Source organism: Hyaena hyaena, unplaced genomic scaffold, assembly GCF_003009895.1.
Source record: "Hyaena hyaena isolate Hyena2069 unplaced genomic scaffold, ASM300989v1 scaffold_27, whole genome shotgun sequence".
Taxonomy (NCBI): Eukaryota; Metazoa; Chordata; class Mammalia; order Carnivora; family Hyaenidae; genus Hyaena; species Hyaena hyaena.
Window position 1 is genome coordinate 3558838 of NW_024080659.1, and position 23301 is coordinate 3582138.

Consider the following 23301-nt stretch of genomic DNA (forward strand, 5'->3'; position numbering starts at 1 on the left):
TTAGCTGAAGAAATGACAAAAATCCAGTAGCCTAAGGATAGACTATGATGAGCTCTGTTTCTGGGGAGAGGGTTTGGTGAGGGCTTTTCATGGCCTGCAGTTCCCAAAGATTCAACCCCATCCTGCACCTTTCTCTGGCTTTCCTCTAAAGGACAATGGAAGAGTTCCCTCCAGTGCATTTCTGAGATGAACAGGCTGTTTTCCAGAAAAGCAGGCAGGTCCAAGGCAGACAGCGTCCCCGCCAATCTGTTGATGGACTTGGAGGTCGTCCGTGACCTATCTTCTGGGGCCAGAAAATATTGGGACTTCATCCGTTACCTGCCGGTCCACCTCTCCAAGTATATTCTAAGTACGCAGGGGTGAATTGGGGGATTTTTCTCAAGACGCTCCTCATCATGGCTCCGATCGGAGGTTTCCAGGTCCATCATCTTTTTTTTTTTTCCCCCAGGTATGCTGGATAAAACCAGCCTGAACAGGTGTGCCTATGTGAGCCGGCACTGGGCTTCGCTGGCTCAACAGGTCAAGAAGGATCATTCAATACATACTTTCCTTCAGAACCAGATTGCCTTCTTGCAGGTACTTCCTGGCTGCGAGGAGCGGAAATGGAGCCCAGCCTCATTTCTGCGTTGAGGGTGGCCTGACTGTGCACCTCTCTGGTCTCTTTGGTGGACCCATAGCTGGCCTTCTGCTCCCTGTTAGCTGCTTCGTAGGCTTTAGCAGCGGCTTCCTGTGTGTCTGGACTCCCCCCCATTAATTACCATCCCCAATTTGTCCGTGCATCTGGCAGGGACGACATGCATAGAAACATTTCAGGAAGAGAGAGGCAGAGCCTTTCTGAAACCGAGCAGGGACTCCCCCCCTCCCCACCTTTCTCCACCCCCAGAGATCTATACTGCGGTTTATGCAATAAGAAAGCCATGAATATATTTCTGGAACAGCCTCATAGGGTGCCCAGATGTTTCAAAGACCATTAAGTATGTATATATATTTTTAAATATTTTTATTTATTTCTAGGAGAAAGAGAGAGAGACAGTGTGAGCAGGGGAGGGTCAGAGAGAGAGGGAGACACAGACTCTGAAACAGGCTCCAGGCTCTGAGCTGGCAGTCAGCACAGAGCCTGACGCGGGGCTCGAATCCACGAACCGCGAGATCATGACCTAAGCGAAAGTCGGACGCTTAACCGACTAAGCCACCCAGGCGCCCCTCATTAAGTATATTTTTAGGTTAAAATGCAATTCTCCTGGCTAGTATCTGGCATTTTTACTTCTGTTTCTCGCCTGAAGCCTTACCCCGAATCATGGATTCTCCGTAGCTTGAGTTTTTCCCAGCAGGGAGCCATCACAGAAGACAAGAAGAAGCAGGCATTGTGAGGCAGGCCATCCCTCTGGGAAGCTGAGAACTGGTTGCCATTTCTTGCTGGTCTTGCTCTGGGTGTTTGGTATTCATGACCCACCTTAGGCCAATCTGCACACGCTACTGGCCAGGCGTTTGCCAGAGTTTACCCATCTTTCAGATCTTGCCAAGCACTAGGTTTTCTCCCTCTTCTTGGAGAGGAGGAGCCAAGAGTAATAGCCATTTTCTGTTATGCTTTCCCTCAGGGATCCTACACAAGGGGAATCGATCCTAATTACGCCAACAAGCTTCTTATCCCGGTTCCTAAGATGGCAGATGATGGGAAGCGCATGCGTGTGAAAAATCAGAAGTGGAAATTGAGAACGAAGGTGGGTTGTGGTGGCACGTGGAGTCCGGACTCAGCCCTCCCATGAGGGGTATGGGAAATGGGACCACATAGGCTATAGCACATGGATACAGGATACGGGAGGCGACATTCCCTAAGGGAGACCAGAGTTGTGTGCTGTGGGTCCTCAAGCAAACAACGTCCTCTACTTCAGCCTCAAATCCCTCGTCTGTTAAATGCGTGGCTGGATTTGCTTGGCCTCTCTGGATTCTTCGTTTACTTCCAATCCCACGGCCATGTCCTGGGTGCATGGCGTGGAGTTATCTAGCAGAGAGCTCAGAGCCACGAGCGATGTCAGTGGTATTTTCCTCATCACCTGTCGGTTCGTGCTTCTGGAGGCTGCAAGAGTCCGAGATGGGGCCAGGGTGAGTCCAGATTGTCCAAGGTCCAGAATGAATTAAGTTTTCTCCCTTCTTACCTCCAGGTTTCTTCTCTTCCTAGGAAAGAAAAGGGAATTACTTAACTATAGGCCTCCCTAACACATCACAGGGGCCAATGAAGACAAGCAGTTGAGAGACTCTGAGCTCTATGTTCTGCTTACCCAGGCCTGGTGGTCATTCCTAAAACCATCGGATTCTTGCCTCCTTCTTTCTGCTCAAGAGCCTTCTGTTCTGAAGTCTATTCAGTGGCCCCAGAAGGATACTTAATGAGGAGAGGCGGTAGCTTCTCATAAGGAACCTGTGTAGTGCGAATTAGACTTTGAGGGATAGAAGGGACCAGAGAGACCATCTAGTTCATACGTTTGTAGAGGCCAGACAGGCCACACAAATGACAGAGGTGGGTGGTGTGAGCAAGTGTGACAGGACCACGATGAGCTGGGGGGTTCGCTCCCCATCTGAAGGCAATTGCTACTGAGCTCCGGCCAATTATTGCCATGAGAGACCGTGGACCTCAACTTCCCTGACCATCTGAGCTTTCAAGAGATGTTAGAAATCTGAATTATCACTGGACAGCTCTCGTTTTTCTTAAATGCGTGGGCCAAAGAAAACACATTTGTGGACTTACTTTGACCTGCAATTCTTTTTTTTATCTTTGAGTTGACCCATTCACTCATTTTACAGATGAAGAGACTGAGGCAGAGAGAGTTTCAGGTCTCCCTGACAGTGACAGAGACACAAGCTGAACTCTGACTCACTCTTTCCAAGCCGTTGCTCTAACAAAATTAACACTCTTCTTTAGGTGGTGTAGCTAGTAACTGCCTGACTGAAAAGGATGACCCAGACAGTGTTTGATATTTTAGGAATGTTGTTTTAGTCTTAAAAAATTTTTTTAAGTATTCATTTATTTTTGAGAGAGTGAGAGTGAGAAAGCATGAACAGAAGAGAGGCATAAAGAGAGGGAGACACAGAATCGGAAGCAGGGTCCAGGCTCTGAGCTATCAGCACAGAGCCCGACACAGGGCTCGAACCCACGAACCGTGAGATCATGACCTGAGCTGAAGTCGGATGCTTAACCCACTGAGCCCCCCAGCACCCCTATTTTAGGAATGTTATAATTTGAGAAAAGAGAGAAACAGGTAAAGCACTGTGGTCACCAGAACAGAGCATGTGAAGTAGCAAGACAAAGCGGTGAAGGGGTCTCCTAGGGAAAGGTAGAGATGAGTGCTTCCGAGGGATGGTGATTGCCATGGGTAGTGAGCTTGAACGATGCACCAAGAATGGTATGCCAAGGGCTTTGTACACATCATTCACTTGACCTTCACCGTAGATCGAATAGATATCATTGCTCTCAACTTATGGATGTGGAAGTGAAGGGTATGATGTTAGAAAACTCACCGAAGATCTCATAACTGGTCAGTGGCAGAGCTGGGATTTGAACCAGGCCTTTTTCTTCCCAACGACTCCACCATGTAACTTCGAGGCTCTCAAAACTTAGTGGATGAACCAGAGCCAAGGAATTCCAGCCTGGGACATGAGAAGTCAAGGCGTCTTGATCAATTCAAGGCAGGATATCAGAGCTGCTTGGACACTGGAGGGGAGGCAGGATGACAGACTCTGGGGAGAGACTTCTAGGTGGACGTTGCTATTTGGTTAATGATCAAGGAGATGGAGCTGGGGAAAGTGGGCATCCCAAGGAAGAGTCTACAGGCATGGAGAAGGCTAGGTAGGAAGGCGACTTAGCGAGAGAGGGCCCTGGGGGGACTCCCATATGCAAACATGATGCTGTGACCTTCTTTGTTTTCATGATAAACCCACCCTGTGTTTTGGTTTCCTGCTGGCATGGTTGTCATTTCCTGATGGAAATGACTGGAAAGAGGAGTGAGAGTCCAGTTGAGTCATCTGTGCCAGAATTTAGCATGTCTGGAGCGCCACAGTGGCCCAGAAAGCGTATGATGGAGGGAGGAGGCCCAAAGAGGAAGGGAGGAAGGAAGGAAGAAAGCAAGGAAGGAAAGAAAGGAGGGAAGGAAGGGAAGAAGGAAGGAAGGAAAGAAGGGAAGGAAGAAAGCAAGGAAGGAAAGAAGGAGGGAAGGAAGCAAGGAAGGAGAGAAGGAAGGAAGAAACTATTAGAAAGGGAAGGGAAACACCCTTGTTGAGACTTGACACAATTGATTTCTTCTCTCTGAGGCTCAGATATATCTCATCTGTAAAATGATGAGAGTACTTTGTGGGGCAAATGATGTACAGTATGAGGCAGCTATAAGGAGAAGTGAAGGTTGCATATGTGAGCGGACTTTGAGGCACAAATGCATGGAGCATGTGGCTGTGATTTTACCTACGGCTTGAGTTCCCATGAGCAAGCTTTGCAGTGTCAGGTGTAAGAAATACAAACATGAAGCCCAGACTTCTGCAAAAATAGTTGAAGGGCACCTATGACTTGATTTTATGAGCGTACCCTTTGTGAACTCATTTTTGGAAAAGTTGAGCTATCAGCAACATCCAGAGTTCATGGAACCGAAACACACAGAAGATACAAAGCGTTGGAGGATGAGTCAGGACCCTTAACTCACAGTTTTCTAACTCATGGATGACTTTAGTGCCTGCTCATTGGCCCCTACCTACAAGCATGTAGTGGCAGGCAGAGCCCGAAGAGGCAGAATCCTTGGGCCCTTATGTCCTGGCCAGGGAAGACCTTAGAGGGTGAGTGTTTGGGGCCCTGGGTAAAGTTGCCACTCTGTTTTGACTCCAAGTGTTCCCTTGTTAGAATGACTACAACCTGTGGGCCGCATACCAGAACCAGGACACTCAGCAGGTCCAGATGGAGGAGAGAAATGTCTTCTGTGGGACTTATAATATCCGCATTCTCTCTGACACGTAGGTACTGGGGTCAGAATGCAGGCCTTCAGGGACCCTTGAGTTAGCCGCATTGGGATTCCCATGACCCTGTTCAGTTGGAAAAGGCATTCCTTCCTGACCTCCAACTCCAGCCCCCAACTAAAATGAGATCCTCTTCAGAAAACAGGTGCTGGATTTTTGTACCATTCTCGGCAGTGGGTGGAAGGCACTTTCCCATTATAATTTCGGGTATACCAATCAACCGTCCTTTGCGCGAGTCATGTGCATGAAATCATTGCTTGGTGTTTTTGTGTGTGGAATATTTTTATTGTTTTATTCCAGTTTTAGAAGTAATAAATGCCCGTTGGGAAAAAGAAATCCACCAAATGCCAGAAAGTGTATAGAGAAAAGCAAAGACCTCCTACCATCTTGTCATCTAGAGATAACCACCATTAATATTCATGTCTATTCTAGAATTTTCTTCTTTGCACATATACCGAAAATTTTTAAATAAAAATGGGGTTATGCCATATGTATTTCTGTAATCCACTCCAGCAAAGTACTGTGGCTATCTTTCCATGCTAAATACGAAAATGGTATCTATGATACTGCATAGTGTGATGTTACTTGGATATGCCATAAGAAGATGTATTTTAATAATCAACTTTCTGCCATACTTTAGGCCTAGGACTTTACTCTTTCTTCATAAGGTTTTATAAAGTCTATCGCTCTCTGTTTTCTTTTTGGCTGTGAATCTTACTAACAAATTGCATCTTGACCAGTCAGTAGGGGGAAGACGAAGCAGATGAGGGAAAGACAAAGTTGAGTTTTTACGGGTCTCATGGAGACAAGTGTGCCCCTTAGGAGAGATGGTGGCTGAAGGAGCTCTAAATCTAACAAGTAGAATGAGAACAAAACTGTCAAGAATTCTCATATTCAGACATGGCCACATCCCTTTAGCCTAAATAATCCCACTTCACTCCGTGGGCCTGGAGTGATTAATAATAAGGGTCCCCTTTCACAATAAAAGTCTCAATTCGGACAATAAATGGGTTGGTCCTCTTCCTCCTCCATTTGCTGATAATCTTGTGGTTGGAAAATTAATTTATCTTACCCTGTTTTATTGGGCTAGAAGCTCATTGAAGGCATATCTTGGTCTTTATATTTTACACGATACCGATTAGCACAGGACTTTGAACCTAATATTTGCTCATTGGATATTGGTTAAGAACAAGAAAGAAAGAAAGAAAGAAAGAGAGAGAGAGAGAGAGAGAAAGAAAGAAAGAAAGAAAGAAAGAAAGAAAGAAAGAAAGAAAGAAAGGATTTGCAGTTGGTATAGGAGGTTCTTCTGAGGTTTTCCACAAACAAAGATTTCCGTGGTCAAATAAGTTTGGGAAGTGAGGCATACTCTATTCCCTCTTGGGGATTTATCATACACTAGCAGAATTTTTGAAAAATAGTTTTGCCCGTCGTCTTTAGGTTTTCAGCCTCAAAAGACTTTTTGGTATCATGTAAGGTAGGGGTCTATTCCACCACACCCCTTGTTAGAAGGCACTGAACTTTCCATTACACCGTTGTTGTCGGTGACAGCCATTGTAGTAAGTGAGTACCAGAAGGACAGTAACTCTTCTTTCATGGATCATCTTCCCCCATTACCCCCCACTCCCCGGGCAATTCAGGTGGGACCGAAACAGAGTCATTCACTATTCCGGGGGAAATTTGATAGCTGTGTCGTCGAACCGGAAGATCCAGCTTCTAGACGTTATACAAGTAAAGAAGGTCCCCATCGAGTTCCGAGGCCACGCGGGGAGTGTCCGTACCCTCTTCTTGTGTGAGGAGAAGGACTTTCTACTGAGCGGAAGTTATGACCTGAGTATCAGGTGAGTGGTCCAAGGGAGTTGTGGCACCCACCCCACCCAATGCCTGAAGTCGGCTTGTGGAAGAAGCATGCGTGCTTTTTCCTTTGTGTGTTTATTGAAAAGGTATCGTAAGTGATACCAACTTCTCAAATAATTAAAAACATTTTTTCTTTTTTTGGCAAGGTAAAAACCGATTAATTTGTATGTTGTTTAAACTTTAACAAGACGAGGGGCACCTGGGTAGCTCAGTCGGCTAAGCATCTGACTTCAGCTCAGGTCATGATCTCATGGTTCATGGGTTCAAGGTCCTAGTAGGTCTCTGTGCTGACAGCTCAGAGCCTGGAGCCTGCTTCTGATTCTGTGTCTCCCTCTCTCTCTGACCTTCTCCTGCTCACGCTTTCCTCCCTCCCAAGAAATAAATAAAACATTAAAAAAACTTTAACAAGATGAGATAGATTTATTTATTAAAAAAATTTTTTTCTAATATTTATTTTTGAGACAGATCATGAGTGGGGGAGGGGCAGAGAGAGAGGGAGACACAGAATCAGAAGCAGGCTCCAGGCCATCAGCCCAGAGCCCGATGTGGGGCTATGTTCCCATTGATCTCTAAGATATGCTTTAGAAATATACAGAAGATATTTTGGATCCACATGGCGAGTGTAAATTATTCTATTCTTCCTCTTTGAAGATCAGCTCTGTCATTGAATCAGCGCCATGGCCTTTAAGCCTGGTGGTAATTCCAGAAACTCTTGTGCCCAGTGCCAACCAGCATTTATTAAGCGTTTTCTATCTGTTGATCACTGTTCCAGTGTTACATGAATCAAGGCAGGATTTCTCAACTTGGGGCTGGAAAGTGCTTTGTGTAGAGGCTGAGGATGTGTAGCAGATCCTTGGACAGTAATACCAGATACAGTAGCACCTCTGTCCCTACTCGTGACAGCCAAAAATGTCTCCAGACATTGTCAAATGTCTTCTAGGGGTGAAACTCACTCCTGGTTGACAGTCATCCAATGAGGAAGTGAAACATACACAGAAATTAGGGAGGTTTCCCAAAGTTACACCTAACAGGTGCTGACGCTGGAAATCACATTCAGGCCTCTGACTCTGAGCTTCACCCTGAAACTTTGCCGCCTTGAGCAAACTGTTGAACTAAGGAAACTTGTATACAGTATGATCCCTTGAGCCCTCAGAAAAATCTCAAAAACATTTTTTTTTTTGGCCTGATTCCTGCAGATACTGGGATCTGAAAAGTGGGGCTTGTGTACGAATCTTCAATGGCCACCAGGGGACAGTCACTTGCATGGATTTATATATGAACAAGCTCGTATCTGGAGCAAGAGATTGCCAGGTGAAAGGTGAGAAAGAAATGCCTTAAACTTTCTGAGAAGTCAACCCAAATCTATGAGTTGTCAAAATACTTGTTTTGCTCATTTCTTTAGGAAGACATTCTTTTGCCCATCCATCCATCCATCCATCCATCCATCCATCCATCCATCCATTGATCCATTCACTTAACAACTCTTTGTGGAATCCATACAATATGCTAGACACTGTGCTAAGTGCTAAGGAAAAAAAAAAAGAATATTATATACCCCATTCAACATGGCTTTTTATTTCCTCAAGAGGCTCATAATCTCATAATGGAGATAGATACGTGAATATACAATGGAGGATATAATAAATATATGAATGGCAACTGCTGCCGTTTATTGAGTACTGGCTTTGTAACTGACATTGGTGCTTTACATATATTATCGTATTTAACCTTTGCAAGAAGCTTGTGGCATGGATGCAGATGAGGAATCCAAAACTCAAGAGGGAAAAACAGCTTGCCTCAAATCAGAGCTGCTGAGGGGTAGAGCAGGGATTTGAACCCAGGGCTGTCTGACTCTAAATTGCATGCTCCTAACCAACACGCGGAGTTCTAAGGGGCCATAGAAATAAGAGTAAGAGAAAGCACCACAAACAGGGTACTGTTTGAGTGTGGTCTTGATGACGCATAGTTCTACAAGCAGTGGGAGAATGAATGCAATTCTTAGCAGAAGGGACAGCACAGGCAGGTTTGCAGAAGGCTGAAGAAAATGGTGTGTTTAGGAAATTTCCCCTTGCTTGTTATGGCTGGACTGGAGCATGTGGTTTTGGTCATAAGGCTGATTAGTTTGTTTGGGGCCAGAGTACCAAGTTGAGCTTCATCCTATAGAATGCAGGGGCTATAAATGTACTTGGAGCTGTGGGCTGATATGATCAAATGTGTTTCTGAGAAAGATGACTCTAGTCATAGTATAGAAGGAGAATTTGGAGGGAAGGACTGTGGAGAGACAGGGATGAAGGAAGGTGCTGCCCAGTCTAGAGAACTGCTGTGGTATCTTCAGACTATCCAAGAGGAGGTGGTGAAGGAGGAGGTGATGACTTCAATTTTGGACCTGTTGAGTGTGGTAGGCAGAGTAATGGCCAACCAAACATGGTCACCTCGTAATCCCTGGAACCTATGACTGTGTACCTTGCACGGCAAAAGGGACTTTGCAGATGTGACTGAGTTGAGGACCTTAAGAGGAAGGGACCATCCTGGGTTATCAGTGTGGGCCCATGGGTAATCACATGGATCCTTAGAAATGGAAACCGTCTTGTCTCTGATCAAAGGGAGATGTGACAATGGCAGAATGGTCAGAAACATGCAACGTTGCTGGCTTTGAAGATGGAGGAAGGGGGTCATGAGCCAGGGGATATGGGTGGCCCTTGGAAGGTGGAACAGGCAAGGATATGGATCCCTCCAGCCCCAGATTCGCCATAAAGGAACACAGCTCTGCTGACACCTTGGTTTTAGCCTTGTGAGGAGGTCACGTCAACTTCTGTAAGATAATACATTTGTGTTGCTTCCAGCCACTAACCTTGTGGGAATTTGTTACAGCGGCAACAGAAAGCTAATACATTGGGTATGGGATTCCCAAGAACACCCAGGCCAGGACTGCAGGAGGCAGATGCAGGTGTGAGTTTACGTGGGAGTTTACTGCACAATAGGTCGGGGGATTGGGGTGCATCGGTCTGGTGGTTATCAATTGTAGTGAACGGTGGAAGCATCAGATGTGGATGAGATTTCCCCCCAACAAAGCATGAGGCAAGAATGAAATGCGAAGAGAGGCAAGAGACCCAGGAAGTCACAGCATCTTAGGTGGAGGGAAAAGGTGCAGGAAAGCGAGAGCGAGCGGTGTTCCATGTGCAAGCACTCAGACCTGCTTAAGAAACTTTCCTCTCCACCTCTTTGCCCTCCTTGACCTGACAGGAAGTTCTCATTGCCATGACTGCTTTGAGGAGGCAGGATGAAAGGATGAGGCTTTGGAGGTGGAAAGGCAGAGATGCCTCCAAACTTGAGACAGTCTTGAGAGAGTGGGGCCACCATCAGGGCTGCAACGAAGGGCAAGGGGAGCTTGGCTCTCACCTCGGGTGTAAAACTTAAGGGGGCACCCCAAACCCCTAGTAATCAAGATACCACGTTTTCATGCAATATTTAAAAGGCCAAAATTAATTCACAAAACACATGATGGAAAAAAATATCCGAAGATCTCTCTCTTCACAGCCTACTTATTTCCCCTGGGCTTCCCCCAAATGGCTCAGTTACCAAAACAGAAGGGAAAGGAGACAATTAGAGACCTGAAATGTAAATCCCCTCTTGGTAAAATGTTTTAAATGAAGGCATCTTCCCCATGTATCTTCTAACTCATCTTTCAACTTTCTCCTTGTTTTTTTTTAAAGATTTTATTGTATTTGACAATAAACTATTTGTAAAAAAAAAAAAAAAAAGATTTTATTGTTAAGTAATCTCTACACCCAATGTGGGGCTTGAACTCACAACCCTGAGGTCAAAAGTCTCATGATTTATTAACTGAGTCAGCCAGGAGCCCATCAACGTTGTCCTTTCTAATTGGAGAAGAGGGCCAATGTATATGTAAGAAATAAGAGAAGAAAAGCGTGCTTAATGAACTTAGGGTTATCCTAGTGGTTAAGATATGTGGTTAAGAGCATGGCTTCTGGGTCCAGACTCTTAGGGTTCAAATCCCAGCTCAACCTGGTTACCATCTGCGTGATCTTGAGCAGGTTACTGAACCTCTCTCTGCCTCAGTTTCCTCATCTGTGTAGTGGGGAATAATGATAGTAGCCATGTTGCGAAGATGAGTTAATACACATCAAGCTCTACCAACAGTGCCTGGCTCATGGTTCGCGGTATATTTAAGTGTCAGCTGTGGTCATTATTTTGTCTTAGGTTGTATACTCTGTTGCTTGAGAGGTACTTTGGGGCTGATGCGGCCAACTTTAATGGTCTCATCCCTGAATTTGTGGTGCCTGCATTCAGTTTCTTCCTTTAAGGTCTGTTCTCCCACCAACCCATCTATTTCCATTTCTTCCCAACACTTGCCGTATGATGGGTAGCAGAAGCACTAATCCTGCCCCCAGCTGTGGCAATCTCTCAAGTAGTAAAATCCAAAAGTCAGATTCGGAAATATATCTTTAAAGGAATAAATAAACATTAGTTAAAAAAAAATTTATTTATTTCTAGGAGAGAGAGAGAGAGAGACAGCGTGAGCAGGGGAGAGTCAGAGAGAGAGGGAGACACAGACTCTGAAATAGGCTCCAGGCTCTGAGCTAGCTGTCAGCACAGAGCCCGACGCGGGGCTCGAACCCACGAACCGTGAGATCATGACCTGAGCCGAAGTCGGACGCTTAACCGACTGAGCCACCCAGGTACCCCCAGAACTATATCGAAATGTAAATAAGGATCGACAACCTTCTTTTCTTTTGGGCATAGAAGGAGTGAGTCAGGAGAACAGCATCTGGAAGGAATAATGCCTTGAATCCACTCAAGGGCAAGTATTTTTCAGGTTCAAGAAGAAGGCTTATTAGAGATGAGCTGTCCAGCACTTGGACCCCCAGGCTGAGTTCTAGGGTTAGAGCCAACATCTATGCGTTGCTGGCTCTCTCATCGACCCATGGTCAGGGGGCTCTGTGTTGCAGGCACATGGAGCTGCTGGTGATTCTGTAGGGGTGCTGGACCAGGCGAAGGCCTTCTAGGGTCTCACTTGATGGACTTGGCTTTTGTGATGGGCTGTAGAACTCCACCATAACCTGTCTTCATGCCCCACCCCACCCACCTTTCAGAGTGGGATGTAGAGACAGGAAAGTGCCTGAAGACGTTTAAACACAAAGACCCCATCTTGGCCACCAAGATCAGTGACACCTACATCGTGAGCAGCTGTGAGCGGGGGATAGTCAAGGTGTGGCACAGTGTCACGGCCCAGTTGGTGAAGGTGAGAGGGCAGTGGGCTGTGGGGGGAATTGGGGAACGGGGGCGATGGATGGGAGGAGACTCATGGTCTCCCCCATGGAGCTCTTCAGACGATCCTCAAGTTATCAAGTTACAGTCACCTAAAGAGTGGTCCTGAAGAATTACAGGGGAAGCTCCCTTCCCACTGCAACTCCCTCCGCCCCCAAAAAAGGGCCATTCTGAGACAGTGGAGGGTCAGAGATCATGTGACCTACATTGTCATGGAAGTGTGGTAGAAGGCCACGTTCTGACTCAGCATGATACATGGGCTCAGTCTTTTAACAGCAGCAGAGGTTAAGTGACTTTTCCTTTTCCAGAACATTCTACCCCGACTCTTGCATGGAGTAAGAAATGAACCAAGCCCCAGTAGTTTTTCCCTTACTCTCTGGTGAAAAGAGAACATTGGCTGTCTTGAAAGCGATTGAATGCTCACACACACACACACAAAATGTTGCTAGATTAGAATCCTCCTGGCTCTAGTGGGCGGTGGTGAGGTACATTTGTGCCGGGAAGACAGGAGCATGGAGAGCAGCTGCTGGCCCAGCTGGTGGATTTTCTTCCATCAGTCATGTTGCCACCATGGTCTAACCAGCAGCTGCAGGCACAGGCAGGCCTCAGGTGTTCTCTGGTGCTGGCAAGGAGCTGGGGTCAGAAGCCCTGACCCTTCACCTTGTGGCAAAAGAGGATGGTGAATTCTGGTCCTCTCTGGGACTCCAGGAAGAGCCATCAGGAGCAAGGCCTCTTCTTGATCATTCTTTCACTGGGAAGAGAGCTCTGGAGAGTGGGAGGCATGGACACCACTGGCCTTAGAAAAAAAGTAAAGTCAGCTCAGGTAACTACCAAGTGAGCGGTAGTCATGGAATGGTGGAGTGTGTTGGGCACTCATCTAGAGCAGCCTCCAGCATTGGCCCTTGGAGGACTCACAATCTGAGTTGCAGATGGGCTCAAAACAGACACATCTTCTCTTGCAGACTCTTATTGGCCATGAGGGAGCCGTGAAGTGTCTGTGCTTTGACCAGTGGCATCTCCTCTCAGGAAGTACGGATGGCCTGGTCATGGCCTGGAGCATGGTGGGAAAGTACGAGCGGTGCCTCATGGCCTTCAAGCATCCAAAGTAGGTGCCAGGAAAGCCCTGGTTGATGGATGTAGTACTCTCTCCTTTTCCCTCATAGGCTAGACATTGTAGTAACAGCACTAGATGTGGGTTTCGAGAAGGTATTGAAATGTTATGCTTATGATGCCTGTGATACATTTATATCCGTTATCAAATGAGATCAGGTGCATTCAGATACGGCCATATGCTTCTATCTGTTCTCTGCCAAACTCATGAATATTTGCAGAACCAACCCAAGTATAATTCCAATTCCAGTAAACTTAAAATTCTTTACTCCAGGAAGCTTGTGTTTACAAAAGCTTAAAATCATCCAAGGGCCAAAGATTAAAAAATAACTAAGGGGTTAAAGAAGGAGCTTCCTTACAGGTCTGCTGGCCACATTCTGTTCTAGGACAACAAACATCTCATTTTACAATTCCAATCCCAGTTTAGTGGTGGTGGCTGTTTGGAGCCAATTGAAAAGTAGTCTGGGGTCACATCTGAGCTTGTGTGGAAAGGATGTTGTGGTCCGTTAATGGTTCTGCCGTGGCCGTGGGTTTTTGTGGGATGCTCTGGGTCATTCTTGTATGGCACGAATAATGCTTCTTCCCCTAAGTGCATTATATAAGGCTCTAGGGAAAAAAATGCTATCATAATCGACCAGAAGAGTAAATGGATCTTTTAGGGGATCTATCACCGATAGTTATTTAGTAAAATATGGCCCTAGATTTCCTCATATCTTCATAGGAACTTCTTGAGCAGGCACGCTGGGAGGATTTGAGTGTATATGTCTATATTTACCCTCTGTGGTATATAACTGCATTATTGATGAGCAGGTGCTGGGAAGGGCCTCTGTTCAGTGATTTATCTACCACTTATGCCATTTTAAGTAAGCCTCCTAGCATGTTGTCTGGATTATCAAACCTTATGAAAGGAAAGAGTCAAACAAATGTCACCTGAAACTTGTAACTATATATTTTTATTTTACTTATTTTTTACATGTTTATTTATTTATTTTGAGAGAGTGTGAGCGGGGTAGGAGCAGAGAGAGAGGGAGGGAGAGAATCCCAAGCAGGTTCCATGCTGTCAGCGCAGAACCCAACGCTGGGCTCCATCTCACGAGCTGTGGGATGATGACTTGAGCCAAAATCAAGAGTCGGATGCTTAACTGACTGAGCCACCCAGGTGCCCCTGTAACTATATGTTTTTAAAATCTTCCAAGCATGATTCAGTAGGATTGAGTTCAGGTATTGGAAAATAATCTGCTCCCAGAACACCTAGAGGGTTGGTCGCCATTCTACCAGTCCAGGAGCTTCCTACTCTACTTCAGCAATGAGACCTTCTTAGACCGTTCTCATTGCCACTGAGGGAAATGCTAGCACACCATTCACATTGGTTTTTAATACAACTCCAGTTACAGCAAGTCCATAGACAGGTGGAGAACATAAACGGTCAATGTTCTGGTTTGTAGGGTCTCTCTGGCACTCATATGTAGTGGTGGCGTGGATATGGAAGTGCCCAATAAAGATTTCTAATCGATTGGTAATGACGACTGATTTGACAGATTGTCTTTCTGGAGAGTTCTAATAATTGGACTGATACCCATCTTTTCAATATGATGTAGGTGAAAAACCAGGTATCATTTCTGTCTGTCCTTTGGCAAAAGAAGGACTGGCCTTCTTTTGTGTTTAATGAATATTTTCTAGTGTGCCATTTTAATTCCCTTGTCATCTTTTGTACTATATTTTTGAGTTGTTTTTGTCGCGGTTGCCTTGGGGATTACAGTTAACATCTTCGTTTATAATCATCTGGTTGACATTAGTATCAACTTGATTTCAATCATATGCAAAAACTTTGCTCTGATAGAGCCCCTTTTCCCTCCTTTATACTCTTGTTGTCACAAATTAAATCTTTATATCTTGTGTATTCATCATCATAGATTTAAAAATATTGCCTCATGCAGTTGCCTTTTTAAAAGTTTATTTATTTTGAGAGTGGGGAGGGGAAGAGAGAGAGAATCTCAAGCAGGCTCCACGCTGTCAGCACATAGCCTGATGCGGGGCTCAATTCCACGAACTGCGAGATCATGACCTGAGCTAAAATCAAGAGCCAGATGCTTAACCGACTGAGCCACCCAGGGACCCCTCTCGATGCTTTCAATACTCTTCTGGCCTTTGGCTTTTTACGGTTTGATTATGATATGTCTATGAGTGGATCTCTTTAGTTTATCATAGTTGGAGTTTTCTGAGCTTCTTGGATATGTAGATTAATATTTTCCATCATATTTGGAAAGCTTTTGGCATCGTTTCTTCAGCTATTCTTTCTGCTTCTTTCTGGGACTCCTATTATACACATGCTGATGTTTAATGATCTCACACAGGCTTCTGAGGTTCTATTTTTCGTCATTCTCTTTGTTTTCTGTTCTTCAGACTCAAAAGTCTAAATTGACCTCTCTTCAAGTCCTTTGCCTTTTCTGCCTATTGGAATGTGCTGTTGAGCCTCCCCCCCATCCAATTGTTCTTCCGGTTATTGTGATTTTCAACTCTAGAATTTCTATTTGATTATTTCGTGTTTTTTTTAAGTTTCTAACTCCATATTGGTATTTTCTGTTTTGTGAGACACCGTTCTCATACTTTCATTTAGTTTTGTCGACATGATTTCTATTAGCTATTTGAATATGTTTAAAGTAGATTATTTGTTTGTTTGTTTGTTTGTTTAAAGTAGGGTTCTCGCCCAGAGCAGAGCCCAGGGTGGGGCTTGAACTCAGGAACCTGAGATCAAGGGTTGATTGCTTAACTGACTAAGCCATCCAGGCGCCCCTAAAATAGATGATTTAAAGTCTTTGTCTAGAAAGTACACACGTTGAACTTCCTTGCAGACAGTTACTATTGAGTACTTTTTTCCCTGTATGTACATTTTAGTATCTTTTTATGCTTTATATATTTTAAAGTTGGACATGTTGGATATTTTAACATGCCGTCTCTGGAAATCAAATTCTTCCCCATTCCCGGAAATGTTTTCACTGTTGCTTGTGGTAATTTTCATTGTGTGTTCAGTGAGTCTGTATTCTTTGTTCAGTGAGCTGATTCTTGTTTGGCCCCTGAAGTCTCTGTCCTATGACCTTGGTGATGCGCTGACTGGAAAGAGGTTTATTCCAACACCTGGAAATAAAAGCTTTCCCATTCTTTGCCAAGGGGCTCTGTGTGCCTGCTGAGGGAAGCTTTCAACACTTGGGTGGACAGTTTATAGCTCTGTCTTAGCCTTCATTTTTGCTTGTAGGAGAACACCAAGGTCAGCTAAGAGTGAGAGCTTAGGGCTTTTCTAGGTCTTTCCCCAGCATGTGCACGACCCTGTATATGGCCACATAGCATCCCAGGAATAAGTCTAAGCTTTTCAAAGTCATTATGGACATTTTATTCCCCAGATTTTCCTTGAAAGCTTTTTTAAAAAAATGTTTATTTATGTATTTTGAGCGGGGGGGGGGGGCAGAGAGAAAGGGAGAGAATTCCAAGCAGACTTCACTGTCAGCAGAGAGCCTGATGCAGGGTTCGATCCCACAAACTGTGAGATCATGACAGGAGTCGAGATCAAGAGTCAGATGCTCAACCTACTGAGTCACCCAGGCACCCCTCTTTGAAAGCTTTTTTTAAATGCTTATTTTTTATTTATTTTAGAGAGAGTGAGAGAGAGCGCGCACAAGTAGGGGAAGTGCAGAGAGAGAGAGGGAGACACAGAATCCGAAGCAAGCTCCAGGCTCTAAGCTGTCAGCACAGAGCGCAGTGTGGCGCTCCAACCCATGAACCACGAGATCATGACCTGAGGTAAAGTCAGGAGCTTAACTGACTGAGCCACCCTTATTTTCGCTTTTAAATTGGGCAATCAGTTGATCGGTTGATGTATCCATCACATGAGCCACTTTGACCTCTTTGCTGTCCTTTGGACATGCTGAGCACGTTCCTGCCTTCGAAGGTTTTTGTTGTTTCTGTTTTGTTAATGGTTGGGGCTTTGAAACATCTTAATCGGACTCTTGGATCTGACCAGGGCTAAGGCCAAATGGTACGGGGTGGATGTCATTCTATTAACACGTTATATCCATGATCATACTCCAAAACGTGAGCTGACACTCACCTTTTCATCAGATATTTATTGAGGACCTTCTATGAGCTAGGACTTGTGTTAGGTGCTGGGCATGCCAAGATGAGTAAGACACATGTTGTGAGAATCTAACAGTGTACCTGACATTTGTGTATGTGTATGTGTGTGTGGGAGGGGAGATGGAGACAAAGGGTGGTTTTATGGAGAAAATAGCACATGAGCAAGTCCATAGATGGACTTGGATGGGTACAGATGGCAGGGATCAATGGACTTGCTTTCCATATAAGATCTAGCAAATTGGTGGCGTCAAATTAAACTTAAAATTTTTTAGTAAAGTTTATTTATTTTGAGTGAGAGCGTGCAAGTTTGGGCAGGGGAGGTGTAACGAGAGGGAGACAGAAATAATCCCAAGGAGACTCCGAGTTGTCAGTGTGGAGCTGGATGCAGGGCTAGAACCCATGAACCACAAGATCATGACCTGAGTCGAGGCTGGATGTTTAAACCAATTGAGCCACCCAGGCGCCCCTGAATTTAAGTTTTTAGTATCATCACCAGGAATGGGTTAATTACATTTTGCAGAATTGATTACTCCATACACCTGGAGTCCCACTTCACTGTTGTGGGAAGGTTTTGTGGAAGGCACCCACATCTCCTGGCCCTCTCTCTTCTTCTGCTGGTCACCCCAAAAGGGAACTCATAAGTTTCATTCCAGGTAAAATTTTCTTTCAGGATGCTTCACTGAAAGAATGAAAGCCACTCATTTAAGACCCAAAAGAAACTGCTTAAATACTGGGTTTTTGCTTATAAAAGATGATCATTTTCCTATGGGTTGATTTCTTTCTTTAGTGGTGCTAGGGGGCGCCTGGCTGGCTCCGTCGGTGGAGTGTGAGACTCTTGATCTCGGGGTTGTAGATTTGAGCCTCATGTTGGGTGTAAAGATTACTTAAAAATATCCAGTAATTAATTCTATTCAAAAAGGTATCAAAACAGTAACTTCTCAGCATGACTTTTTTAGAAATCATTAGCTAGGAACCAGGTTGTAAGAGAAAAGCGTGATCATCTATGGATCAGACCCAAAACAAAAAACTAAAACAAAAACTCAAAAAGACAAAACCTGTGACAATAAGCCTTTGTGTTTTGCCATCTGGTACACTGTGACCCAACTGCAGGAAAAATAAGTGCAGGAGCAGAGGAGAGAGTACACTCGTGCCTTGAAGGTGAATGGTGGGCAAACCATTATGGCAGTCATGACCGCGGCACCCCAACCATGCACAAACTACCCCACGCTACAAACAAATGCAAGCCGTCTACCCAGACACAGGTACTGCCTGCGGCTCTGTTCTCTTCCAGGGAGGTGCTGCACGTGGCTCTTCTCTTCCTCCGGGTCATCAGCGCCTGTGCAGACGGCAAGATCCGCATTTACAATTTCCTAAATGGGAACTGTCTGAAGGTGATGAAAGCCAATGGCAGAGGTGATCCCGTGCTGTCCTTCTTTATTCAGGGCAACAGGTGGGTGGTAGGTGTGGAGGTCAGAGCCATGAGCAATTCTGTTTGGATGATTTTCTGCTCCTCTGGGACACCAGCTTTGGATGTGCTGGCAGGAGGAGAGTGGGCAGTGCTCTCCTCCAATGTTGGCGGTGGAAGGGTACTATTTTGGCGGTGCAGGGGTAACATTTTGGCGGTAGAAAGGTAATGGTCTTGTGGGGGACTAATTGGACTTCGCAAAGTACTTGGCAATCAGGGTTCACATCACTCTTAATTTGTTCTGGAATGTGCAGACTCTGCTTGCTCCCTGACCATGCATTCCTTGACCAGCTGTCTTCGATGTCCACTCCTTTTTTTGTTTTTAATGTTTACTTGTTTTTGAGAGAGAGAGAGACAGAACGTAAGCAGAGGAGAGGCAGAGAGAGAGGGAGACACAGAATCCGAAGCAAGCTCCAGGCTCTGAGCTGTCAGCACAGAGCCTGATGCGGGGCTCGAACCCATGAACTGTGAGATGGTGACCTGAGTCGAAGTCAGACACTTAACCGACTGAACCACTCAGGCACCCCATTGCTGTTCTGTTTAAACGTAGAAGATGTACAGAGACTCTGGAGTGATGGAGAGGCCAAGGGAGCAAAGTCCTCTTCGTTACAGGTTTCCTCTTCCCCACCACAGCAATAGAAACATGGCATTTGGATACTGTGCTTTAGAAAAAGAGTGAACTTTAAGACATCGGTGTGCAGAGTACCTAAGTTTTCTGCTTTGGGCACCGTAGGAACTTGGTACTCACTCCATGAATGGAAATTCACTTAAAAATATTTTAACTTGAGGGGTACCTGGGTGGCACAGTCAGTTAAACATGCAAATTCGTTTCAGGTCATAATCTCACAATTCACGATTTGTGAGTTCGATCCCCCTATTGGGCTCTCTGCTGTCAGCACAGAGCCTGCTTCAGATCCTCTATTCCCCCTCTCTGCCCCTCCCCTGCTGTCCTCTCCCTCTCTCCAAACTAAACATTAAAAAAAATATTTTAACATGAGGGGCACCTGGGTGGCTCAGTCCCTTAAGCGTCCCACTTTGGCTCAGGTTATGATCTTGTGGTTCATGAGTTTGAGCCTCGTATCCAGCTCTGGGCTGGCAGCACAGAGCCTGCTTTGGGTCCTCTGTACCCCAACTCTCTCTGCCCCTTCCCGACTGGTTTTCTCTCTCTCTCTCTCAATAAATAAACTTAAAAATATTTTAACTTGAAAAGTTAAGAACATATGGCCGTGCTTACGCTTAATTTTAAAGGAAACGACCCTTGCTGCCCAACTGTCTACCTTTCAAGGCTCCGGATCCTTCGATAACTTACACTATCCTGTTTGTACAGTGTTCCTCCCCCCCCCCACCCCCCCAACCCCCCAGCCCGGGCGCTGTTCCCTTGGCCTCAGCATTGAATGAGACCGTGACTGAAATGCCTATTTGGAGGCCCGGGCAGAGGTGGCCTTCATGCTCCTTTTGCGGGCGATCTTGTTTCGGTTCCAGGATGGTGATCAACACGGAGAGCAATATTCTCATGTTCCAGTTTGAGGCTATCAAGTGGCAGTACTGCCTGGACCGGGTCAAGCCAAAGAAGAAGGAGAAAGAGGAAGACAGGGAGGAAAACAGCCTCGCGGACGTTCTCTCCAGGTCCAGCACTCAGGTGTTCAGCCTGAAGGACTCGTTATCCAGTAAACAAACTATGACCCAGGAGTCCCTGTCAAGTAAACCACACAGGTCCCGAGTTTGCCTGAGGGCAACCAAGTTACCTACAGGTAAGACAGCTGAATCCCAGGCCACCTCAGTGTGGACAGAGGGACCGGATGAGAGGGTGGGAGGGGCAGTTTCTTTGTGGGGAGAGAGCGAGCGTACAAGTGGGGGAGGGGTGGAGAGGGAGGGAGACACAGAATCTGAAGCAGGCTCCTCCAGGCTCTGAGATGTCAGCACAGAGCCTGACGTGGGGCTCGAGCTCACGAACTGAGAAATCATGACCTGAGCCAAAGTCGGACACCCAACTGACTGAGCCACCCAGGCGCCCCAATGATTTCTTTTTTTTTTAAGTGTATTTATTTATTTTGAGAGAGACAGAGAGAGAGAGAGAGTGTGTGTGTGTGAATGGAGGAGGGACAAAGAGAAAGGTAGAGAGAGAGGATCCCAAGCAGGCTCCATGCTGTCAGTGCAGAGCCCGATGTGGGGCTCAAATTCAGGAACCATAAGATCATGACCTGAGCTGAAATGAAGAGTCAGATGCTTAATTGACTGGACCACCCAGGCGCCCCCTCCAGTGATTTTTTTGATGACGTAAATCCTAACCTTTAAAGGAAGGTGGGAGCCCATTCTTTTTGATTCACCAGTTGGCTGGCCAACTCAAGAGAATCTCCTGATTTTCAAGGCCTAGGTTTATAAACATATTGGAATCTTTGTACAGTAGATAATTAATATCTACTATATATTTGCCATTAAAACAAAAGGCAACCAACATCTATGCCCATCCAAACATAGATTACATAATTATTTCCTTAGAACACAGACAAGATATTATTGTATCACAGAAAAATGATCTATGCAGAATGTTTTATCTCTAGAGCTCTGATTGATAATATGCACACCCAGAAAATATTAGTTGTAAAGCAGATATGTGTGTATGTATGTGTGTGAGTGTGTGTGTGTGTGGTGTTGGGAATGCTATTTATACGACACGCAGAGAATAAATTAGGTGTGGGCTACAGTAGCCAGACTTTATTTTCCTCGTCCCATATTTTGGCCATGTGAAACTGGATCCCAAATCCGTAGAGAACGTCAAGAGATCACGTCCAGGCGTATTACACTACAAACGATCATCTCTCTCTTGAGAAGACCAAGAGGGTTAGATAATGCTTAAAGCTTGACAATCAGTAGGAAAAGTGGGTGAGAGGAAAGGCAGGAGGGGGTGTAGATCTTAGGCTCCAGATGACTTATCTGGTGTCGCACAATAACAAATAAGTTGACAGTCTGGGTGAAAATCAGCCAATGACCAGCTATGCCCCCATTATGTGGACCTAATTGAACTATATAATTACTATGGTTTCCTCTTCAATCTTCATTTAGGAGTGGTAACAGAGGCACCTCAAAGTCAAGGAAAGTCAAAATCACCCCGAAGAGACGGCAAGAAGGGAGCGAGTCCTGTTTTTAAGGAAGCGAATTGCGTAGACGGTGGGCAAGAGAGTTTGGAAGCCAAATCCCTCACAGGAGATAGGATGAACGGTGATACACTATTCTGAATCAGGGGCAAGATCCTCTCTCTCTTTCTCTTTCTTGCTCGCTCTTCTCCATCTAGTTTTTCAGCAAGCCCATTGCCTTGCTTATCCTTTGAGAATTCAGAATGGATAAAACGTCTGGCTTTTCCTAAGGGTGACTGGTTTTCCTTAATTGTCCCCTTACTAACCTGAGGTCACAGAGTGAGAACCTTTGTAAGAGCTGCGTTTCCAGTTTCAGTCTCACAGCCCGCCTCCCTTCCTTGCCACTGAGGCTTCTCACTTCTCGGACTATTGTGTCATCACGGATAGAATGTCCCTTTGTTGTTTTGGAGCAACTTTGGTAAAGATTTTAAATGCCTTTCAAATATTTTTGGTGAACAGAATAGAGTTCCTTTGATTCAAACTCCCTGCAGAGATTAGCTTCAAGGTGAAGTTTCAGGAGGGCTATATTAACAAGGGTCATCCTTGAATATACCTATGTTTATGTACCTCACAGGTATACCTGCAAGGGTAAAGTCTTAGGAGTGGCATTGCAGAGACAAAGTATAACTGCCCTTAAATATCAGAAAGGTATTAGGGCGCCTGGGTAGCTCAGTTGGTTAAGTGTTCCACTTCGGCTCAGGTCATGATCTCACAGTTCATGAGTTCGAGCCCCACATCGGGCTCTCTGCCCTCAGCGCAGAGCCTGCTTTGGATCCTCTCTCTCCCTCTCTTTGCCCCTCCCCTGCTCCTGCACACACTCTCTCTTTTAAAAATATATAAACATTAAAAAAATTAGATATGTCTATCACACCCCTATGTTTATTGCAGCATTATTAACAATAGCCAAATTATGGAAGCAGCCCAAGTTCCATTGATAGAGGAATGCATAAAGAAGATGTGGGTTGTATATACACACATATATATATTTACATACATATATACATATACTATATGCAAATATATATGTATATATACACCCCATATATATGTTATATATATGTGTGTACACACATACACGGGAATATTACTCAGCCATAAAAAGAATGAAATCTTGCCATTTGCAACAACATGGATGGATCTGGAGGGTATAATGGTAAGCGAAATAAGTCAGTCAGAGAAAGACAAATACCATATGATTTCACTCATATATGGAATATAAGAAACCAATGAACAAATACAAAAAGATACCAAACAACAGACCCTTAACTATAGAGAACAAACAGATGGTTACCAGAGGGGAGGTGAGTGCGGGGGGGGGGGGGGGGGGGG

General features: G+C 45.2%; 1 protein-coding gene across 3 annotated transcripts in view; it reads left to right on the forward strand.

Annotated features, from left to right (window-relative positions):
* The window catches only part of CDRT1 (CMT1A duplicated region transcript 1), a 34210-nt gene that overhangs the window by 5143 nt on the left and 5766 nt on the right, over nt 1-23301 (forward strand). The window contains exons 3-13 of one of the 3 annotated variants that reach the window (XM_039227396.1): nt 152-349; nt 449-576; nt 1599-1721; nt 4880-4989; nt 6630-6830; nt 8043-8164; nt 11961-12109; nt 13098-13240; nt 18665-18823; nt 20321-20589; nt 21902-22057. In XM_039227396.1, the coding sequence (XP_039083327.1) occupies nt 152-349; nt 449-576; nt 1599-1721; nt 4880-4989; nt 6630-6830; nt 8043-8164; nt 11961-12109; nt 13098-13240; nt 18665-18823; nt 20321-20589; nt 21902-22057 (1758 nt within the window). The remainder of the gene's footprint in view (nt 1-151; nt 350-448; nt 577-1598; nt 1722-4879; nt 4990-6629; nt 6831-8042; nt 8165-11960; nt 12110-13097; nt 13241-18664; nt 18824-20320; nt 20590-21901; nt 22058-23301) is intronic. The other 2 variants (XM_039227397.1, XM_039227398.1) reach the window with 2 other exon arrangements.